Source organism: Galeopterus variegatus, unplaced genomic scaffold (assembly GCF_000696425.1).
Source record: "Galeopterus variegatus unplaced genomic scaffold, G_variegatus-3.0.2 Scaffold8360, whole genome shotgun sequence".
In the NCBI taxonomy this organism is placed as follows: domain Eukaryota; kingdom Metazoa; phylum Chordata; class Mammalia; order Dermoptera; family Cynocephalidae; genus Galeopterus; species Galeopterus variegatus.
The window spans coordinates 60,415-82,825 of NW_007734471.1; the positions used below are offsets into that span (position 1 = coordinate 60,415).

General features: G+C 33.1%; 1 protein-coding gene across 1 annotated transcript in view; it reads left to right on the top strand.

Moving 5' to 3' along the window:
• LOC103608375 (WD repeat-containing protein 17-like) overlaps positions 1-22,411 on the top strand; it is a gene marked incomplete at its 3' end in the record, with an annotated part of 42,016 nt that overhangs the window by 11,800 nt on the left and 7,805 nt on the right. The window contains exons 2-6 of the mRNA XM_008592816.1: positions 1,886-2,014; positions 6,221-6,404; positions 10,176-10,406; positions 19,219-19,470; positions 21,935-22,057. Of these exons, the coding sequence (XP_008591038.1) occupies positions 1,886-2,014; positions 6,221-6,404; positions 10,176-10,406; positions 19,219-19,470; positions 21,935-22,057 (919 nt within the window). The remainder of the gene's footprint in view (positions 1-1,885; positions 2,015-6,220; positions 6,405-10,175; positions 10,407-19,218; positions 19,471-21,934; positions 22,058-22,411) is intronic.

Below are 22,411 nucleotides of genomic sequence, written 5' to 3' on the forward strand. Positions count from 1 at the left end.
ATGAAGTTGTTACAACAAGCAAACGGAAAGGACATTCTTGGGGGGGAGGGGAGAGAGGGAGGAGGGAGGGAGGTGTCGGTGATGGGCCATAATAATCATATACAGTGTATATTGACAAAATAAAAATTTAACAAAAAAAAAGAATTTACTAATTGTTGATCATTAAAAGAAAGAAGAAAAATGCAGTTATGGTCAGTACGTGATTCCACCTACTACTGAAAAAGAAGCAGATAGTAATAAGAGACACTGGGTTATTTTTCCATGACAATACCAGATATCAGTGGTTCAGGATAGGTTGCTTTAAACTACTAGGTCGCAGGGTAGAAAGAGAAGAGGGTAGCTAAGCTGAGTTTGGAGGGATTCAGAGGATACACAGAGCAAGCAACTATGAGACTTGTGCCATAGATGAGATCTGTACATATTTATCTGTGTATGTTTTGTATGTGTGATATTTTACATATTATGGTTTTGACATTTACTTTACACTCTCAAAATGATGTAAAGCTTTTGAAAAGCATAAACTAAATATTGACTATTGAATATGTTAGTCATGTAAAACCAAATTTATGTCTCCCAGTTTACTGAATTTTCCAAACCAAAATATTTTAATACTATAATTGCTATTTACATTTTTCCTTAATTGAAAATCAGATATAAAAATTGACAGTAATAAAAGATGGGTATGTTCATGGTATAACTTTGTAGGGCAAGTGGAAGATTGTATCTAATATGAGGAGCTCCTGTCTTTATTTTTAGACTGGTACTTTAGACCATATTGTAAAAGATAGCCAATGATGGTGTGGATTTTACCTTTAAAAAGTTTTTTTTTGTCAATAACTTATTCTTGAATGTCATTCATAGTTTAATACTCTGCACATTTATTGCCTTAGTATGATTTTCTTAAATGATGAGTTTTCAATATGATTATAGACATATAAACAGCTCTACTCTTTGTTTTATCTAGTATCTGAGAAGAATTTAGAGTTTACACATAGATTCATAGAATTTCTTGAGCTATGAATAATCTAATAGACAATCTATTTCAGAAGTTTTATTTTAGATACCAGAAATAGGGTCCTAAGGTTAAATGCCTGATTCCGGCTCACAATGTGCTTGATGCAGAGCTGGATCTCATTTCTTATTTACTTAGACTCAACTCTGGGCTGCTGCTGCTGCTCTGCATTGTCTGTGTTTCTGCACTTGTTTCCTCCAACATCCTCTGTCCTGTCACATAAACAATTTTTATTCAGACGTATAATAGTTTCCAGCTTTTTCTGTCCCCTCTTAGCAATGAACAATGTTGTTAACTTACCCTGTACACCTGTCTTGTGTACCTCAAGTAGTTTTTTGTGAAGATAAAGAATCAATATTAAAACTATGAAGTTCTGTGGCAGAGGTCACAATCCTCCCAGTATTGACCCATAATGTTTAAATTTGAATTTGCTGCCTTGAATGTATTGCTAATATTTAAAAATTGGTGCATTTCACATAAAAATATGGATATTTCAGTTTCTGTAGCACGTTCCATAAATCTGGCAACATGGATGGCCTTGTCCACTAGTACTAAAACCCTTTCAATAGGATATGCACTTTCTATTTTACCAGAGTCCCCATCATTCCTTATGTATTTCCCAGCCCTTCGCCAAGTGTCAGTTGTCATTCATCATTTTATGACCTCTTGCTTCCCTAATTTAAATTATCAGCCTTGATGTCCATAGAGATTTGGATATTTCAACTCATGTTCTCTGAAAATATAAGTTGAAATTAATAGCAGTACATTTTTTTTCAGGGCATAAAGGGTAAGGTTTGGGGAAGATAAATATAAAACAATGAAGAGGAAGTTTGTCAGACAATGACTAATATTTTTTCTAATTTGCTTTTCAAGGCAAACATGTCCCAAGTAAGGCAAGTGGGACTGCTGGCTGCTGGATGTCAACCATGGAATAAGGATGTATGTGCCGCCTATGGAGACAGGTTTGCATATTGTGCGACCCTTGCTATCTATATTTATCAGGTAAAAAATACTAAATCTTTTCAATTTTTAATTTTATCAGGTAAAATTCATACTTAATACTTATTTTTAAATGCCTGTCACATTAAAAGCATAATACTAGCATTTCATTATATTTTTATGTTTTCTGCAATTTATAGTGTATTGGATTTACAAATTAAACTTAGAAAATGCTCATATCATATTATTAAATTTTAGTAAATTTGATGTGAGAAAATTCTCTTAGTTGAAGAATGTGCATAATCCACTAGAGATCATTTTAAAATTAGTTCACATATATTTTGAATATTCTTGGCAGAAAAACCTTTAGAACTACTTTTTTATGTGTTCTAACTCCATTCTGACTTCTTTTATCAGTTCCCAATTTATAGAGCCAATGGCCTCTTGAATTTTTTCATATAGAGATGCCATAAGTCCAGTCTTTCTTCTCAAACCAAGAGTAAATAACTCTACATCACCAGCCAACCATTCATCTAAACCAGAAATGTGAGAGTTATCTTTATTTCCCTCTTGTACTCATATCATACACCCTTGGCAACCAAGAGTAGTTCTAGTTTTCATATCTTTTAGTATCTTCTTTATGTCCTTCTCACCAAAACAATTATGGTAGCCTCTTAGTAGTCTCTCTACCTCTAGTTTGACTCCCTCTAATTTGTCCTTCAGTGTAATCAATCATCTGTAATGCAAATCTAAATTTAAAAATCTTCATCTGCTCCTTATTCACTAATACTAACATCCAGACTTCACAGTATGACATTCAAGGTCTCTCATGATCTTTGTACCTCTGTTTCTCACTCTGTGTTCCAGATATACCAAACTAATTGCATTTTTAAAAACATCTCAGACTCTTTTGTATCTTGCCTTTGGTTACACTAATTTTTCAGTGTGCCTGCATTGCCTGTCTGAAAAACACTTTCTCATCTTTCATATCTTAGCTTAAGTGTATAAACTTTTTTTCCATCTTTTTTTCTCTTTATTATTAGTGAAGGGCATCATAAAATGGACTGCCTTTCTACATGTTTCCATTTACTAGAAGTTAGTCTTCCTCATCTTTGAATTCTCAAATTTTTGCACACTCTGGCACTTAGTAGATATTCATTAAATGTCTTGAACGAATATTTTGGGTTTTTTTAAAGTCTTGAAAGACCTAAAAGTAAAAATATTATTTTATTATGGAGTAAAAATCTTTTTTATTACTACATATTATTTCATTCCTAATAGCTCTGTAGTTTATTGAAAATTTAAGAAATAATAGCATGAATTTATAAAACAATTCATTTTCCACAAGTTAGAGTAAGATTTTATATAATTCCTTCCTCAAGCATTTAGAAATATCTAGCAATCACAATGTAATTTCACTGTCATGTTCTTTCACTTCTCATCCTTCCTATGTATGACAGCAGCAAGCCTTCTAAATGCTTCCTTTTTTTCTCCCATCTGTCTCCTTTACACTCTGCATGTACTCCCAAGCTTCTCACTCCCAAATTCCTCCGACAAAATTCCTTCTAAATACGAAGAATTTATCAGGAATTTATTCCTCTCAGATGTAAAGATGGTAGGCAACTGCATGCATGAAGGCAGAATTTAAGTTTTTTCAAATTTGTATGTGTCTTACATTTTATGATATTTAGGAAGATTAAGCTAAAATTATTAATATAAAAACTTGAAGAAAGTTTGCCTGTCATTAAACACTGAAACAAAATAAAAATTACCCTAATTTAGAAGTTAATGTAAATAAACTCAGGTAACAGTTTACTACAGTGTCTGCTGTAAAACCTTTTTTCAAAGTATGCCAATAGAAAAGTACATTATTAAATGGTGACATTAATATTAAGTAAACATATTAACAAGTATTGCTTTAAATGTGATCATCTAAATTAAAGCGCTTTGAAAATTATGCTACATAAAATATAAAATGTTATAGTTATTTTTAGAGGAAGTATTTATTAAATAACACCCAATGCCAATGTACAGTCTAAGTCTGATAATCTGTCATACACTGGATGATGACACTGATGTATTATCAGATTTTTCTGAACTTTTAAATGCTATTTATAAATGGCATTAGAATTTTTTTGTAACCATTGAATTGTAATTCACTGATATATTGTATTCAAATACTCTAAAATTAGAGTAATATGTGGTTCATCTCAATGCAACAGTAGTCTGATAATACTGAATTGTGAATATAAATAGGAATGCGTCAATTAATCGCTACAAATAGTTTAGTATTCTATAGGTGCTTGCAGATACTATATGGATAATTTGTATGATAAAGTCAGTGAAGATCACTGATTTGCAACATAGCTTCTTCATACATTTATTATATTTATAGATTCTTTTACTTAATTTCTAACTTATATAGTGAGGTTTTAAAATAGATACATTCAGAACATCTACCATAAGTAACTTAAGTTGCTGAATAATTTAAAACTTAAAACACTATTTATTCCTAAATGTACGGGTAACACAATTGTGTATTTAAATAGGCCACCTAAAATTATTATTGCTGTAGTGGTAATTAGATGACAACTCCATTGGTACTAGGTTATCTTTAATAATGTTTTCATCCAAAGTTGTCCAAGAATAACTAAAGTTAGAGAAAGAAATTATAGAAGAGAAAATCTTAGGAAATAACTAGATTATTAGGCAGAAATTTATATACAAACATGTTCACTGCAGCATTATTTGTGATAGTGAAAATTATATTACTTAAATACTAAACAATAGCATAATGGTTTAAATGCTAAACAATAGCATTTTTTCTTTCAATAATATTAACTGAATCTTTTCTATTGACTAAGCATTACTCTGCACTAGGAATGCAACTATGAAAAAACCAGGCAAATTCTTCTTGTGGAACTTATATTCTTAGTAAGGGCAGGAGGCAGGGAGAGATCATAACCCACATAAGTAAACAAATGAGTAAATGTTTCAGGAAGAAGTGTGTTTTACAAAGGCTATAAAAACAGGTAATAAGATAGTCATGGTATAGATTCTGGGGAGAGTTATAAATTTCGATAGCATGGTTAGAAAATATCTTTCTGAAGAGATGCTTTTGAACTGAGACCTGAACAGAAGAATGAATAACCATAAGCAAATCAGTGGGGAGAGCATTAGAGGCCAAGGGAATAAAAAAGCAGAAGGGTGTAAATCGCAAATGATTTTGCCATATTAAAGAAACAAGGAGTTCAGAGTTAACAAGGAAGAAACTGGTATCAAATTATTTGGCAAGGTAGAGGTTTGATGATGTAGGTCATTGAAGGCCATATTAGCAGTGAGGATTTTACTGCAAGTGTATGGTTAATGAAAGATTGGCATAATAAATATTTAATATAATAATAATTTTTTTAACAAATGAAAGAGGTTTATTTGGGTCATGATTCTGTGGCAGCTGCATCCAACCGCAGGCCTAAGGCTGTTTCCACTCATGGCAGAAAGTTTTGCCAACATGTTCAAGGAGACCAGACAGTGAGAGAGGAAGGAAGAGCTAAAATAATGATTTTTAAAACTTCCAGTAACACTGTGAAATGTTCATTATATGGTAAAGGAAAAAGACTAACTACAACAAAATGACATACACTCATACAATGTAATCCAAAATATGCTGAAAATAATAGAGATTAATTAATCCTGTAATAGCAGAGGCATGCTTACAAATAAAATAGAAGAATTAGGCTATTTATTTTGTCCACTTTCATTATAAAAACCCAGCATAATGCCTCATCTGAAAAAGAGTAACATAAAAAGAGTCCATGATACCATTGCTCTGCAAGCTTTGGACATCTTAATAATGTAGTAATGAATATTTGGTTTATTTAACCTAACTTTTTTAATATAAATAATGAAAAATTGCAGAAAAATAATTTAAAAACAGGGGATTTCCCCCCCTTGTAAATAGATATAGTTATGGAAAATATAATAAAGCTCTGAATTATTATGCATATTTGAATGTAAAACATTTTTACTTATTTTTAAAATTAATACGTTTTATTTCATTTTTTTGTTTCAAATGGTTTCTTTCAATTGATTGACTACACTTAAATACACTTGGACATAGACCAAGGCTTGAAATGTGTTCATATCTATATTATTAGGTGAACTGATTTTCATGTATGTAGCTTTTATTTTGTATAATGCAATTATTCATGGATAGTGTATTATCTAAAAAGCATCACTAAAATGTTTTCTCTATGTATTTTGTTTTAGTTGGATCACCGTTATAATGAATTCAAACTTCATGCAATTATGTCTGAACATAAAAAAACAATCACAGCAATCTCTTGGTGTCCGCATAACCCTGATGTGTTTGCAAGTGGCAGTACCGATAACTTAGTGATCATTTGGAATGTTGCAGAACAAAAAGCCATTGCTAAACTCAACAACACAAAAGGTATATTTATAACTGGGATTTATTTTATTGATTAAAATATTTTCATTTCAACAAGCACTATTAGTATTATTATTTCAGGTTTTAAAGTAGTGTTTTCTAGTGGTGACCTATGTAAGAAACATTTTGTGTCATGACTCGTGTGTGCTTGTATACAAAACTGAAACAAAATTTCGTAAAATAATTATAGAGATGGTCAACGAAAAACATAATCAATACCAAGTAATTTCATTAGTGTTAAAATGTAACAAAAAATTTCCAAAACATACATAGAAATAATAATTAGAAAAGATTTTATCAATAGCAAGAGTAACAGGCCTTGCCTATTCATGACTCTATTCCAATCTTTAACATACAAGCACAATATTATGCATATATTCAATGCCCTGTTGAGCTGGTTTTATGCCTTTATTATTAATTTGATCAAGGTAGAATGTTTTACTTTACACAAATAGGTCTTTGTGAAATTGATTATCATTATACTTTTTCTACTTGGCATTAGGAACTCTTATTTAATCTTACCCTAAAATAATGATAAACAATCATTTTCTGTGTCACAATAATTCACTTTCTTTTTGAGCACCAAGTGTACCTCAGTTATTGATTATGATTTTGAAAACTAATGGTGGATATATTTTCCATATTCAGCCTCTCTAAAAAATGATTATAACTTTGAGATAGAAAACTGAGACTTCTTAGTCTCACTAACTTATTTTTGTTAAAAATTTCTTTGTAACATTCTTGTAAGTATGTAGTAACAATACTGGGAATTCATAGGCAATTATCTTTAAATTTTGTTTCCATAATAATAATGTCTTTGGAACCTTTAGATATATTCATCATATTTAGTACATTGCTTTTTTCTAGGTCTTTAAAGTTGCTGAAAATATCAGTAAAATACCTCAATTTTGTTACTCAACTATCATCTTAAAGATATTTGCCAAAGGAGGTTAATTTTCAACTAAAAAATGTAAATCTCATTCTGAAGTTCATATACCCTGTTTTTTATTTTCACTTGCAACAATGATGTATTAGATAGTGAGTAAAGTTTGCTCCAGTCTCTAAGCAAAATATTATTAAAAGTCAGCTCTTCACTGAGTTTCCATTAATCCAATTCACAGTTTTCCTTAAGGTTTTCAGTACATCAGTGAAGAAAAGCCCAATTACTTTTAGTACAAAGCTTTGTGATATATAACAGTGATTGGTAGCCTCAGTCAAGATTTTCATATCTCCTCATGTTTTCTGTCATATCTGTTCCTCTACCAATCATGGATTCTATAGGTTATTGTAGTACTGTTTATATTGATCAACAGTGCATTTTCCCAATACTTTAAATCCAGATTTGTGTAAGATTGATTTTTAATAACACAACAAATTCTCCTTAAAATTCTTTCCTCATTTTATGTGACATAAGCCAAAATTCGTGCATGATATCATTGTCCTCATAAAGTTGTAACACAAAACTATACCAGGCTATAACTGCATAATAATCATATTTTCTAAATGTTATGCAAAAGTACAGTTTAGACAACATATTATTGTATTATCAACTACTTTATCCACTATTTATCATCAAACACCATATATGTTGCATCTGTTCATGGTGAAAGACTTTAATTCATCAGCTGTGTACACAATAGTTTTCTCTGCTCCTTGTTGTACAATTAACTAAGACTTTCTCATTAACAGTTGTAGAACGATTAAATAATTGTAGTAACAATTTTTGGTCAATTTTATATCTTTTTTTTCCTCAAAAATTTTCAAAGTCACCAATATCTTCCTTGTGCTGTTTCCAAACATCTTCTTAATTTGAAAATTGAAACCTTTGATATTTTATTTGAAAAAAATTATGAATATTTTTGGGAATTTTCATTTTAAATAACCTCTTTTGAAATGTCTTAGACTCCATTTTTCTTTTCAGAATTCAGTGTAAGCAAAGTAGAAATGTGTATTAAGTGAACTTATTTTTAACTTACAGTAGTTGAACTTGAACCTGCCATTGTATTTTTTACTTCATTCTTTTTTTTTTTCTAATAATCAAACAATCCATTTAAAGGAAAATGAGTATCAGTTTGTTTAAATGTAAAATGTTAAAATTGTCACCAACTTGAAAAATGTCACAGTTTGTGTAACAGTGGATAATAATGCTACTTACCTGTCTCAGAATATTGTTGGGAGAATTAAATGAGTTGATATTTACAGAGTTTTTAAAGTACTTATACATAATTCGCTACTATAGAAGTATTTTCTAATATTATTATATGGCATTGTTTCTGGTCTTTTCAGTTTCTTTGCTGCCTTTCTCTAAATATGCTTTCAGACAGCCAGCATTCTGTTGTGCTTCACTTGTGTGATGGTGGTTTGGTCTATACTGAGTATCTTATCCCTTTTGGGGAAAATTCTACTTCTGTTAATATATCCTAAAACCACATCCGATTTTTTATTGGCCTTATTCATGGCTTCACTTGTGTGATGGTGGTTTGGTCTATACTGAGTATCTTATCCCTTTTGGGGGAAATTCTACTTCTGTTAATATATCCTAAAACCACATCCGATTTTTTATTGGCCTTATTCATGATTCATTTATTCTTTTCATTCAGCACACATTTATTGAGTTCCCATTATGTGTCAGGCCCTGGACTAGGCATTAGGCTTCCGGTTTCTGCTTCTTGAAGCACATAGACTGTTGACACAAACTGAACCAATGCCTTTCAACTTTGAGTCTTTGTTCATATCATTTTCTTTTCCTGGGAAATACTGCTCAATCCATGTATTTAAACTCTGCCCTTCCTTCAAGGTATAATTCAAATCCAATTTCTTTCCAGGACAGTAGCCCAGTGGTTCCCAGACCTTTCTGTACATAAAAATCATTTGGAGAAGCTTGTTAAAAATAGATTCCTCGGCCCTAACTACACAGGATCTGATGTGTTATATTCAGGCTGATGATTCTGATGCAGACAATTAATGTGTTTGTGTTGGGATATTCATAATCTCTCTGTTGAATCATAAATTTCCCGTAACACTTATTTTATGTATGCTTTATTTGATCACAACAATAGCAAATACATTAACAATTAACTTTTATTTTCTGTCTTATCGTTTAAAAGGTGCTTTAACATATATTTTTATATTTCCTTTTCTTAACATTCATGTGGTCAGCTGTTTTTATTATCTCCATTTTATAGATGAAGAAAAAGGAGGTTTAGAGAGAGAAAATGACTTGTTTAGTTTATCTGAGGCGAATGTAAGATCTGAATCTAAACTCCTAATAAGACATAGATTGTAACATTAAATTCATTGTATTAAATCCTTATAGTAGCATTTATCTTTTCATGTACTTAATTCTTAGCTCCCCAATTTATATTTAAGATGCTTTAAAGCAAGAACTGTATCCCATATTACCTTGGATACCTAGAATCCCTACAGAAGGTCTCACAGACAAGTACACAATAGGTATTTATTGCTATAATATATAGTCTACCAAAATAAATAACTCTATAAATTTCTTTGACTGTATGAAGCATTTAATCATATTAGTAGTGTTTGAACCTAACTATTTTTCTTTTCATCATGAAAGTTCCCTGCATATATTCTCTATAGCCTTTGGGATTACTTTTAAATCCAATTCCCAAGTAAGAAAGTTATGTATTTTTTTTAAGAAGAATATATTCTTGTGTTTAAATTTGTTTTAGAAATGTACAATGCAAGCAATATTTAATGGTACAAACTTATGCCGCATCTCTTTGTGATGTATCAATGTTTAATTTATTCCAGGGATTCCTGCCTCTCTTAGCTGGTGCTGGAATGCAGATGATGCTGTGGCATTTGTTTCCCACAGAGGCCCACTTTTCATTTGGACTATCTCAGGACCAGATAGTGGAGTGACTGTACACAAAGAAGCTCATAGCTTCTTGTCTGACATCTGTATATTCAGATGGCATACCCAGAAAAAGGGGAAAGTTGTGTTTGGTCACATTGATGGAAGTCTATCAATTTTCCAGCCAGGTAAGAATTTAATTAGTCTGGTCTCTTATGTTATTATTTTCTTAGCATATGTAATTTCTTATTTACATAGCATAAAGCCAAATGTAACAAAATTTCAGTGTAATAATTGTGAAAATAATACCCAGCAATGGTCATTTCAAATATTTATTTGAAGTAGATTTTGTTTACAGGCATTGTAATATATTCAACTTAGCTGTGCAGATTTTACTTTGAATTAACCCAAATCAGTTATTTGTCCCATATTTGTACTTTTTAAGTAAATTCTGTATTTCTGCACATTTATTAAGAAAGTAACCTGAGTGAACAAGGACATACAGTTGGAAGATATGATGACTTATTAATACCACTCCAAAATATTTTTCCACTGGCTTATAAAAATACCATTCTGATGCCATAGCTCCTTAGAAAAAGCTTTGGACGTGGCATAAAAAGGAACGATACAACCCTTTGAACTCTTATTAGTCAATTAATTTGGCTGAATGAAAGGGTGTGAAAAATTAGTTTAAATTATAAAAATTTAAGCAATAACAAAAGGTGTAATTAAAAAAATATCTGAATTACTCTCCCCTCATAAATAAGTATCGTTAACATTTGAGAAACATGCTTTTAACCATTTGGCATCTCTGTTGATGTATGTGACTATTGTTGAATAGATGGATGGATGAAAGTGCATTTTTAGGAACAGGATAACTATTTTTACAAAACATTACATTCAATTTATTTGAAAATAATAGAAGGAAAAGAAATTGAACAGAGGAAGTTATGAAAATTTAAATCTTTCTTCTGGGAATGACCTTTCTAGAGTTAAATAAAAATATTGGGGCCGGCCCAGTGGCGCACTGCTACAGTGTGCCGCTTGGGAGCGCGGTGGCACTCCCGCCGAGGGTTCGGATCCCACATACAGACCGGTTCCCGCTCACTGGCTGAGCGAGGTGTGGGAGCAACACCGAGGGTTGCGATCCCGTTGCCGGTCCCGGTCCGGTCCGGGTGCAACACTGAGGGTTGCGATCCGTTGCCGGACACGAAAAAAAAAAAAGACAAAAAAATATATATATATATATTATGTAAAGCACTGATGCATTGGAGCCATTATATCTTAAATACATATTAAGCAGGATCTATTTCTTATCTTTTAAAGGGAGATAAAAGTAAATATACATATACATCTTTACCACCTCCCCTCTATGCTCTTTGTACATGTCCTCTGTTGTTCCTTCTCGTGTTGCTAATTTAACATGGGGGCAGTTTCATCTATTTGCTGAAAATTAGTATGATGAGGGATCAATGACTGTTGCTTTGTTTGGATTTGTTGTCTCAAACACCTGCACTGTTACTTTCTCTGTTACATCCTCTGCAGTGTGAGCAGATTCTGTTTTATAGTTGGTCATTAGTCTCATAGTTAAGCAACATAATTCACAGGCTTTCTCTTTTTTGATCTGATGAGTACCATTTCTGTATCCTGTATTCTTCATCTCCCGCAATCATCCTTAGTTTCAGGAAGGTAATTTATAGACAATTACAATTATAATTATAGCTGCATGCTCTGAGGTCCATCCTTTTACCTCTCTTCTCTGGGTTATATAACCAGATGTCATTAGGGGTAGTCGCCTAGTTCTCCCTGGCTGGCCTACAACCAGAGATGTAATCAGGATTGTGACACCTGCTTTCCAAGGAATCTGTGTGCTGCCTAAAATCTGAAGAGGGTTATGAGAATCATGCTTTTATTTTTATCTAACTTGCATTCTAGATATTTTTCATAGTTTGTGATTTATCATTGTGGCCATCTCCTTTTTCATTAACTCGGGCTTCCTCTTTTCTTGGCTTATTATTTTTATTAGGCATCATTGACGGTTTTAAGCCATAGACCTTGAGACATCATACTATGTATATAAGATGTAAATCACTGAGACTGTGTGCTTTTTTTTTTTTTGGCATATTAAAGATAAGAAGGAATAAAGACCCTATCCTAGGTTTTGCTTTTCTCTATCCTAGGTTTACATCAGGATAAGAAAGTGTAGTATTTGAAAAATCTGAGCTGTGTGGCTTCCAGAAGAGGCCATTGTTTTCCAATAACTCAGTCTTCCAGTTCGGCATATTAAAGATAAGAAGGAATAAAGACCCTATCCTAGGTTTTGCTTTTCTCTATCCTAGGTTTACATCAGGATAAGAAAGTGTAATAATTTAACAATCTGAGCTGTGTGGCTTCCAGAAGAGGCCATTGTTTTCCAATAACTCAGTCTTCCAGTTCTTAACCAAAGTAATTTGTACATCTGTACCCAAGTCATCAAGTGTTATTTTTCTGCATCCACCCATGTGTTAGTTTACTAGGGCTGGTATTAAAAAGCACCACAAACTGGATGGCTTAGAACAGCAGAAGTTTACTACTTCACAATTCCAGAGTATGAAATAAAGTGTTGAAGGGCCATGCTCCCTATAAAGGCAATAGGAAAAGATCTGTTCCAGTCCTTTCTCCTAGCTTCTGGTAGTTCCTCGGCTTGTTGCACCATAATTCCAGTCTTCACGTGGCATCCCCTCTGCATGCATGCATGTCTGTGTGTCCAAATTTACCCTTTTTATAAGGACACAATCATATTAAATTAGGGTTCGCCCTAAGGATTTCATCTTAACTTGATTATCTGCAAAGACCCTACCTCAAAATAAGATCTCCTTCACAGGTACTGGTGGTTAGGACTTCAACACTTTTTGAGGAGGAATACCATTCAACAACTTCTTAACCTCATTTATATCATAGGATTTACTTAGCAATTAATATGCACAAAGCATTATGAAAGATCCAGTCCTGCTGGGTATTTTCCTTTTGTGCATACATGAGCAAATGGATCAGGAAGCAAACACTGCCTTTTAATTCTTGCACTAGACTCTGGATTGTGAGTTTGAAACTTTGAGACTGTTAGCATTAGTATTAGTATTCTTAGTCTTCTTAACTTTTCATAAGGAGTTGTCAACCTTACCTTCTTAATGACTTATTGGTACCACAAATGGTTCTGTCCCTATGTTACAAGATATATATCCTTCAGGTTCTTGGAGGAAATTCTGACCTCAAGCTCTCTGTTGTCTAGTCTTTCTCTCTCTCAGAAGAAAAAATAAATAGTCATGGGGGACTACTCACAGTAATGCAGTACATTCATCATTTAAATCAGTCATATTTAAATGGTGCTTTGTATATTTGTATATTTATGTGTGTGAATTGAGAGTAGGATTTGATAGGTGATCCAGCTGGACTTTAAACCATTTGTTCTCTTTCAGCCTGAACAGCACCATTTTATTCTGCATTATGTATTGGATGTTCACGTAAAAATTATCATATGAACAGAGGATTTTAGGGTATAAAAATTGGAAAACTCTTAGCTATTTCAAGTTATGTTCCTAGACCAAGTTTATCAGAGAAATTTTTAAAAATATTCATTAGAGAAATGTTTAAATTGAATTACTTGATTTGATATTATCCCATGAATGTGTGTTAATCAGATTTGCATTGTTTTATTTAAAGAATGTTGTTGACGACATAGTCGCTATGTAACACTGCGTCTCCCTTTAATTTTTTAAATTTTTATTTATTTTATTTCATTTTTTATTGAAACATAATTGATTGTATGTATCTGTGGGGTACAGAGTTGAATATCAGTACCTGTGTGCAACATGTACTCTCAAATCAGGATAATTAGTATACTCACATTATACGATGTAATCGCTTTTCATGGCCCTTTACCAAATAATTCCTCCCTTACCTCCCCCTCCTCTCTCCATCCCCCTTTCCCACCTCTTGTACCTCAGTTTTGTTCTCTCCTTTTGAAAGTTCAACATATTATTGTAATTGTTGTATCTTTATTTCTTACTTTCTTTTTTTAGCTCCCACATATGAGTGAGGACATGTGGTATTTCTCTTTCTGTGTCTGGCTTATTTCACTTAATTTTTTCTAAGTTCATACACGTTGCTGGAAACAGCATGATTTCATTCTTTTTTTATGGCAGAGTAGTATTCCAGTATGTAAATATACTATATTTCCTTATCCAGTCATCCGTGGATGGATATTTAAGTTGGTTCCAACTCTCGACTATTGTAAATAGATCTGTGATAAACATGGGAATGCAGGTATCACTTTGACATGATGATTTCCATTCCCTTGGGTATATATACCCAGCAGTAGAATTGCTGAATCGTGTTGAAGTTCTAAATGTAGTTGTTTGAGGAACCTCCATTCCATTTTTCATAATGGCTGCACCAACTTACAGTCCCACCAACAGCGTAGGAGGATTCTCTTTCTTCTGCATTCTTGCCAGCATTTGTTATTCTCTTTTTGATAATGGCTAGTCTAACTGGGGTGAGATAGTATCTCAATGTGATTTTGATTTGTATTTCCCTGATGTTGAGTAATGTTTAGCATTTTTTTCATGTGTCTGTTGGCTATTTTCATGTCTATTGGCCATTTGAGATGCCTATTCAGTTCCTTTGCCAAGTTTTTAATTTTTTTTTTTTTTTTTTTTTTTTTACTGATAAGTTGTTTGAGTTCCTTGTATATTCTGGATATTAATCCTTTGTTGGATGCATAGTTTGTAGATATTTTCTTCCACTCTGTAGATTGTCTTTTAGCTCTGTTAATTGTTTCTTTTGCTGTGCAGAAGTTTTTTAGTTTGATATAATCNTAATGGCTGCACCAACTTACAGTCCCACCAACAGCGTAGGAGGATTCTCTTTCTTCTGCATTCTTGCCAGCATTTGTTATTCTCTTTTTGATAATGGCTAGTCTAACTGGGGTGAGATAGTATCTCAATGTGATTTTGATTTGTATTTCCCTGATGTTGAGTAATGTTTAGCATTTTTTTCATGTGTCTGTTGGCTATTTTCATGTCTATTGGCCATTTGAGATGCCTATTCCTTGCCAGCATTTGTTATTCTCTTTTTGATAATGGCTAGTCTAACTGGGATGAGATAGTATCTCAATGTGATTTTGATTTGTATTTCCCTGATGTTGAGTAATGTTGAGCATTTTTTTCATGTGTCTGTTGGCTATTTTCATGTCTATTGGCCATTTGAGATGCCTATTCAGTTCCTTTGCCAATTTTTTAATTTTTTTTTTTTTTTTTTTTTTTTTACTGATAAGTTGTTTGAGTTCCTTGTATATTCTGGATATTAATCCTTTGTTGGATGCATAGTTTGTAGATATTTTCTTCCACTCTGTAGATTGTCTTTTAGCTCTGTTAATTGTTTCTTTTGCTGTGCAGAAGTTTTTTAGTTTGATATAATCGCATATGTTTGTTTTTCCTTTTGTTTCCTGTGCTTTTGGGGTAATATTCATAAAGTCTTTGCCCAGTCCAACTTCCTGAAGTATTTCCCCTATGTTTTCTTTTAGGAGTGTTAAGTTTCAGGTCTTATATTTAAGTCTTTAATCTATTTTGAGTTGATTTTGGTATATGGTGAGAGGTACAGCTCTAGTTACATTCTTCTACATGTGGATGTCCAGTTTTCCCAGCACCATTTATTGAAGAGACAATCTTTTTCTCAGTGTATGTTCTTGGTGCCTTTGTTGAAGATCAGTTGGCTGTAAGTATGTGGGTTGATTTCTTGGTCCTCTATTCTGTTCCATTGGTCCAACTATCTGTTTTTATGCCAGTGCCATGCTGTTTTGGTTACTACAGGTCTGTAGTATAATTTGAACTCAGGTAGTGTTATGCCTCCAGCTTTATTTATTTATTTTTTTGCCCAGGATTGCTTTGGATATTTAGGGTTTTTTGTTGTTCCATATAAATGTTAGGATTGCTTTATCTATTTCTTTGAATAGCGTCATTGGCAGTTTGATGGGGATTGTGTTGAGTCTGTAGATCACTTTGGTATTATGGACATTTTCACATTGTTAATTCTTCCATTCCAAAAGTATGGAATTATTTTCCATCTTTTTGTGTCCTTTAATTTCTTTCAACAGTGATTTGTAGTTCTTGTTGTAGGGATCTTTCACCTCCTTGGTTCAATTGATTCCTAGTTATTTTATTTTTTTGGTGACTATCATAAATGAGCTAGTTTTCTTAATTTCTTTTTCCGCTAGTTTGTTCTGGGAGTATAAAAACGCTGACTTTTGCATGTTGATTTTGTATCCTGAAACTATACTGAAATCAGTTATCAGCTGTAAGTTTTTCTGTAGAGTCTTTAAGCTTTTCTGTATGTAGGATTATGTCATCTGCAAACAGAGACAATTTGATCTCATCTTTTCTGATCTGGATGCCTTAATTTCTTTCTCTTGACTGATTGCTCTGGCTAGAATTTCCAGTACTATGCTAAATAGGAGTGGTGAGAGTGGGCATCCTTGTATTGTTCCAATTCTTAAGAGAAAAGCTGAATGCTTTCAGGGTAATATTGGCAGTGGGTTTATCATATATGGCTTTTGTTCTGTTGAGATACTTTCCTTTTTTTTTAAAAGCACGCAGGAGAGAGATTTATTTCCAGTCTCAGTTGTAGGAAATGTTCTGCTTCTCCTGAGCACATTTTTTGTTTGTTTTGTTTTTAACCTATGGACAATGTGAATTGTGTAACCTTTCATGATTTCTTTTTTCTTTGTTTTAGCCACCTAATCTCAAAATTAAAATTTTGACAACTATGTGATTATATATTCCTCCTTTCTTAACCCCGATTTTTTTCTGTTGTTTTTTTTTATATATAGAAGTTGTCGACCTTATCTTATGATTTTTTTTATTCATGTCATATGCTTTTTTCTTATTTGACAACATGTTGTCTGATATTTGTATAATAAAATAGAACATAAATAATGTTAGTAACACGTATAAAAAGAATCAGCTATTCCAGTGACTGGCTGTAAAATTTTATAGACTCATTTTTATATCTTTATAATAAAATTATCAGATAGAAAAGAAAATGATGAATATAATTTGTTACCATTTTGATTATAAGCATGGGGCTTTTAAATAATGTGATTTAGATATTATAGCATTGCAAACCTCCCCATTTCATGTTACTATTATTTTGATTTTTTCCACATCCTGGAATATTTTTAATAAGCCAAAGAAACTAACTGAAATATGCAAATGTCTAAAAACCACTTACAGAATAGCTAGTAAAGCTTTAAGAAGTCATTTTTCTACTACTTTCAACCTTATAATGATTAGCTATGTTAATATACCTCAGTGTTTATTATATAAAACAGCAGTTTAGTAAATGCTTATTTAGGGAAAGAAAAAGAAAACAAACTTTTCTTGATGATTATATGCAAGAATTTGGTACAGTCAAATAAAGGAAATCTCACATCCATCTTCTATGATTATATATACTAAAATTTAAAATAAAATGCTACCTGCTTGAGATCAACATTACATTTAAAGGATGACATATCCTGATGTATTTAATCCCAAACCAGAAATTACCAAGATTTTCAGTTTGCTTTAGAAATATCTTATATATCCAAATAAACCCTTTCCCCCCCTGCTTTTATGATCTTATATGTTGAAAAACAATATGTAATTGTAGGATTGCAGTAAGAACTGTGGTATCTTTCAATTGTGTGTGTGTATGTTTTTAAATAAACACTTTCCTTAAAGTTTCTAATACTTAGGACTAATTGGTACTTTCTGTTAAGATTGTAGTCACTAATTTGTTTTCTCACTGCCTCTCTTTTGAGAATGAGAGGACTGGCTTATTGGAGTTCCCATGTGGTCCATCACCAGAAGCATTTTTTTCTGTTTTGCCTGTTGTGTATACATCTTTCAAGGAACAAGAGGATTGTTTGATGATTCTTTGCCTCACTTAATTACTCTTATTTCATCTCCCTGTTTTTCTGACTTCCCTTTTTGTACTGGTGGTCAGGTACGAATTATGATTATGATGTGATATGATTAATGAGAAAAAGAAATAATAGTAAATATTGATATGCCATTTATATTGTGCTCCACAGTTCTAAACCCTTTAGTCAACTAATTTATTTAATCTTTTTAGGAACTCTGTGAGGTAAGTATTATTATATTCTCCATTATAAAAACAAACACACACACAGAGAGGTTAAGTATCTTGTCCAAGACCACAAAGCCAGTAAATGCTAGAACTAGGATTTGGATCCAGTCAGCCAGCCAGTTCCAAAGTTAGTGCTTTTTAATCACTGCATGATGTTCTTCATTTCAATAAGCATTTTCCCTACTCTTTTAAAAATGCTGAGAGGATAAAGAATCATTGTCTATTATTTTACAGTAAGTGAATAAGGGTATTTTTTATACAGTAGCTGAAAGTATTCTGTCTCTTCACAGACCTCTCTCTCTCTGGACCTAAGTAAATGGTAAAAGTAAAGAGTCATTCAATTTCTGCCACTATTCCTAATTCCCCCATCTTCCCATCCCCTATCACTACTTAGCTTTGCCACTTCTCTCATGATTAGGAAACCATAAAGAAACATCATTTCAAACGATGGAGATGCAATTTAACGATAGATATGGATGAATTTCAATAAGCATTTTCCCTACTCTTATGCTGCTGTAACTCAGTGAAATTTGTAGTTGTTGACATGATCCAGGGTATTATTTATCTGTGTCTTTTTCATACAGCTTCTAGTACAAATAGGAAAATTATTCAAGGCACTAGAGATTGCCACAGCCGAGCAGTTGAGTCTGACTTTCATCATTAGGACAAACTACTTCCTCTGCATTCATATGTCAGTTATGCCTTTTGCATAGAAATGCCAGATTTGTATTCTCCATACTCTCAGAGATCAGTGGTATACAGGAGAAAATTAATAGGATCTAAATTATTGACTTCATTGTGAAATTTTTTGAAATAATTTTCTTTATATTTTAATAGGTAATAAAAATCAGAAACATGTTCTGAGACCTGAATCTCTTGAAGGAACAGATGAAGAGGATCCAGTTACAGCTCTGGAATGGGACCCACTATCTACTGATTATCTTCTTGTGGCTAATTTGCATTATGGAATTCGCCTACTAGATTCTGAATCACTTTATTGCATAACAACATTTAATTTTCCCAGTGCAGCAGCTTCTGTACAGTGTTTAGCCTGGGTTCCCAGTGCTCCTGGGATGTTTATAACTGGAGGTAAGCATACTCTAATTCCCTAAAGTTTTCATTATATGTACATTCTTTAATAAAATCAGGTAAATTGTAATCTTCCATTGGTTAATTTTGTGTAAAACACACTACTATCTCAAATGTAATCATTTATTATGGTAAATACTTAGTTTCTTTTTATTTATGTTATATGTCATTAACATAATGACAAATAAAAATGAAATGAATGCCCCGTGTTCCAGGTTTCTGGAAATACATTGGAATCTCATATATAGGCACACATGTGAGCATGTCTGTTTGTGTGTGTGCAGAAGACATAGTTAAATTTCAGGCATGACAGGCTGACAATGAAGGTACTGACCAGAAAAACTATTTACCTGGATAGGAACTTTATTAGCCTCACTGATAATTTTGACAACCCATTACCCAGTATGCCTAGGGAGACCCAGGTAGAGGAATTTATCTCCATAGTTTGAAATGATGTTTCTTTATGGTTTCCTAATCATGAGAGAAGTAGCAAAGCTAAGTAGTGATAGGGGATGGGAAGATGGGGGAATTAGGAATAGTGGTAGAAATTGAATGACTCTTTACTTTTACCATTTACTTAGGTCCAGAGAGAGAGAGGTCTGTGAAGAGACAGAATACTTTCAGCTACTGTATAAAAAATACCCTTATTCACTTACTGTAAAATAATAGACAATGATTCTTTATCCTCTCAGCATTTTTAAAGAAATTCTTATTTCTTTAGTACTTACATTATACATGCAAGGAGATGGATTCTTAATTACCTTTAATTTCACAGGATAGAATTAAAAATAGGCTGGGCCGGCCCGGTGGCGCACTGCTACAGTGCGCCGCTTGGGAGCGCGGTGCCGCTTGGGAGCGCGGCGGCGCTCCCGCCGAGGGTTTGGATCCCACATACAGACCGGTTCCCGCTCACTGGCTGAGCGAGGTGCAGGGGCAACACCGAGGGTTGTGATCCCGTTGCCGGTCCCGGTCCGGTACGGGCGCGACACTGAGGGTTGCGATCCGTTGCCGGACACGAAAAAAGACAAAAAATAGGCATAGAGATTTTTAATATATCTATTATTACTATTAGTAAGATATACTTCACAATCATAAAATTCACCATTTTAGAAATGTACAGTTTAGTACTTTCTAGTATATTCACAAAGTTATACAACTATCACCATTATTTAATTCTAGATTATTTCATCATTTCCCCAACATACACATACCTATTAGCAGTCATTTTCCATTACTCCCTCCCTAGTGGTGCACACATGTGCATACATAAACCACTAATCTACTTTCTGTCTCTCGGGTTTGCCTGTTCTGGAAATTTTGTATTAATGGAATCATCTAATATGTGGCCTTTTATGTCTGGCTTCTTTCACTTAACATGAAGTTTTCAAGGTTTATCCATGTTGTAGCATGTATCAATACTTTATTACTTTCTGTGGTTGAATAATGTTCCATTATATGCATGTGCCGGATTTTGTTTATCCATTCATTGGTGAATAGAAATTTATACTTTCCGCTATTTTGCTACTATAAATAATGCTACTATGAACATTTATGAACAAGCAAACAAATTTTTGTGTGGGCATTCTTATAATTCTGTTGTGTATAAACCTATGAGTGGAATCCCAATTCCACTCATAGGCTTATATATAATAGAATTAATAATTCTGTGTCATAATTTCACAGCTTCCAGACTGTCTTCAAGGCAGCTACTAAGGTGGGATTTTGGGTAGGAAAGGGACTTTCTAATTGGCCTGCAGTTTTATTTGATAGTCCTGATATGGCTGATAGTGGACAGGTGGAGCAAGTTACAAACATTTCAAAAGAGGGAGTATTATTTAATATTAGAGATGGAAATTTTTCCATGGTTGGTCATTTCCTAGAAAAAGCATGTTTCAATGGGGTAGTTTTTTGGTGGTCAAATCATTATAATGGTCTTTTTGGTGTGAGGCTGCTAAGGCAGGCAGTTTCTAACCATATAACAGGGTTGAGAAGAGAAAAAAAAACATAATAAAATAAAAAATCATAAAATAATGTGAAAAAAATTTTTTTTTTTTTTGTCTTTTTCCGTGTCCGGCAATGGATCGCAACCCTCAGTGTTGCCCCCGTACCAGACCGGGGACCGGCAACGGGATCGCAAACCTCGGCATTGCTCCCATGCCTCGCTCAGCCAGTGAGCAGGAACCGGTCTGTATGTGGGATCCGAACCCTCGGGCGGGAGCGCCACCACGCTTCCCAAGTGGCGCACTATCCAGTGCGCCACCGGGCCGGCCATAATGTGAAAAATTTAAAGGTTGAATAACATGTCAGCTTTTTCTTTGATTGCATTACTGCATCATACTATTCAAAGGATATCAACAGTTAGTGCTAAAAGTCTTGCAAAGTGAAGTGTTTGTTGCTTTTATTTCTAGGCATTTTTGTTTCAAAAAAAAGTTGTTATCATGTACCTTTTTCCTGATCTGACTAGATTCTCAAGTGGGTGTTTTACGCTTTTGGAATGTTTCAAGAACAACACCTATTGATAATTTTAAATTAAAGAAAACAGGATTTCACTGCTTACATGTACTGAATTCTCCTCCAAGGAAAAGATGTAAGTAAAAATATCATCAAAATCTTAATATTTTAAAATACTGTGTTTTCTGTAAAATAAAATGACTGATATAGTGATATAAGCAAATCAAATACCATATACTACTGAAAAGCAGTTTTTTAAAAATATCCTTTGACAATATATGTGCTAAAGGAACCTTGAAAACCATATAATATCTAATATTACTAAATTAAAAATATCCAGAGCCAAGTTATATTTGTAAAATACTGTTAAATGAGAACATTCACATCATCTCAAATTATCTATATGGAGAAGATGAAACAATGGTATTGGTGAAAATAAACTAGAAATATCAAGAATAATGGGATTGAATAAGATTTGTCTCAACTGGGA